Source organism: Sinocyclocheilus rhinocerous, unplaced genomic scaffold, assembly GCF_001515625.1.
Source record: "Sinocyclocheilus rhinocerous isolate Xijiao unplaced genomic scaffold, SAMN03320098_v1.1 C36349875, whole genome shotgun sequence".
Classification (NCBI taxonomy): domain Eukaryota; kingdom Metazoa; phylum Chordata; class Actinopteri; order Cypriniformes; family Cyprinidae; genus Sinocyclocheilus; species Sinocyclocheilus rhinocerous.
Window position 1 is genome coordinate 1 of NW_015779306.1, and position 970 is coordinate 970.

The 970-nt window shown below is 35.7% G+C and overlaps 1 protein-coding gene across 1 annotated transcript; it reads left to right on the forward strand.

Moving 5' to 3' along the window:
• Positions 1-18: 18 nt before the first annotated feature.
• Positions 19-703, forward strand: LOC107735884 (prolyl 4-hydroxylase subunit alpha-1-like; the record flags this gene model as incomplete). Its single annotated transcript, XM_016547440.1, has 3 exons — positions 19-80; positions 172-348; positions 633-703. Coding segments are annotated over exons 1-3 (278 nt in total), but the record flags the coding sequence as incomplete, so codon positions are not given.
• Between the last annotated feature and the right edge of the window lie 267 nt (positions 704-970).

Below are 970 nucleotides of genomic sequence, written 5' to 3' on the forward strand. Positions count from 1 at the left end.
CTCAGAGGAATCGGTCCAAAGACCCTCTGCCAGAGAGGAAGAAATATGAAATGCTGTGCCGAGGAGAGGGAGTCAAACTGGTGAGCAGAACTTTTAAAACATGTTTTGTTTTACTTTTCGCATGTTTTAAATTTTCTCTCAATTTATTATTTTGCTTTTTTTTACTCGCAGACACCCCACAGACAGAGTCGACTGTTTTGCCGTTACTTTGACAACAACCGTAACCCGCAGTTGCTTTTGGCTCCAGTGAAGCAAGAAGATGAATGGGACCGCCCACGTATTGTTCGTTATCATGACATCATCTCTGACAGTGAGATCAAGACAGTGAAGGAGATGGCAAAACCCAGAGTGAGTTGTGCTTTCTCAGGTTATGCTGTTTTGTTTTTTTTAATTAATTTTAGTTTTTTTATTTAAAATGTTAACTTCAGATAATTATATTTTCAAAAAATTATAAATATATAATATACATTTTTGGATTATAATTTTTCCTGACAGTGTCTTATATATGTGAACCTCAACAGCGTAAAATCCTGTTTAGAGTTTTAGGGTCTACTGTAGGTTTTTTGTAAATATGAGTGAGGGTTGAAAATGGTATACAGGAGCCTGTGTGTAATTCTTATCTGGCTCCTCAGCTCCGTAGGGCTACTATATCTAATCCCACCACGGGCGTGCTTGAGACCGCCCCCTACAGGATCAGTAAGAGGTAAGACAATCACTGTGCGAGTCTAGAACGCCGCCAGCAAAATGAACTGTCGTGCCCTATCCGACCCGTAGAAACTGAGAACTCCTTAGCAGAAACAATGTAAAACAATAGTAAATCCTAAATCACAATTGATCTATTAATTGCTATTAAAATTTTCATTAGATAACTAAAAAAATGTTTTTAAATGATAAATAATTTAAATTATATTTTGTTATTTTCTTTAAAAGTATTGTTTAATAGCATGCTGAAATCTTGAATCTAAAATAT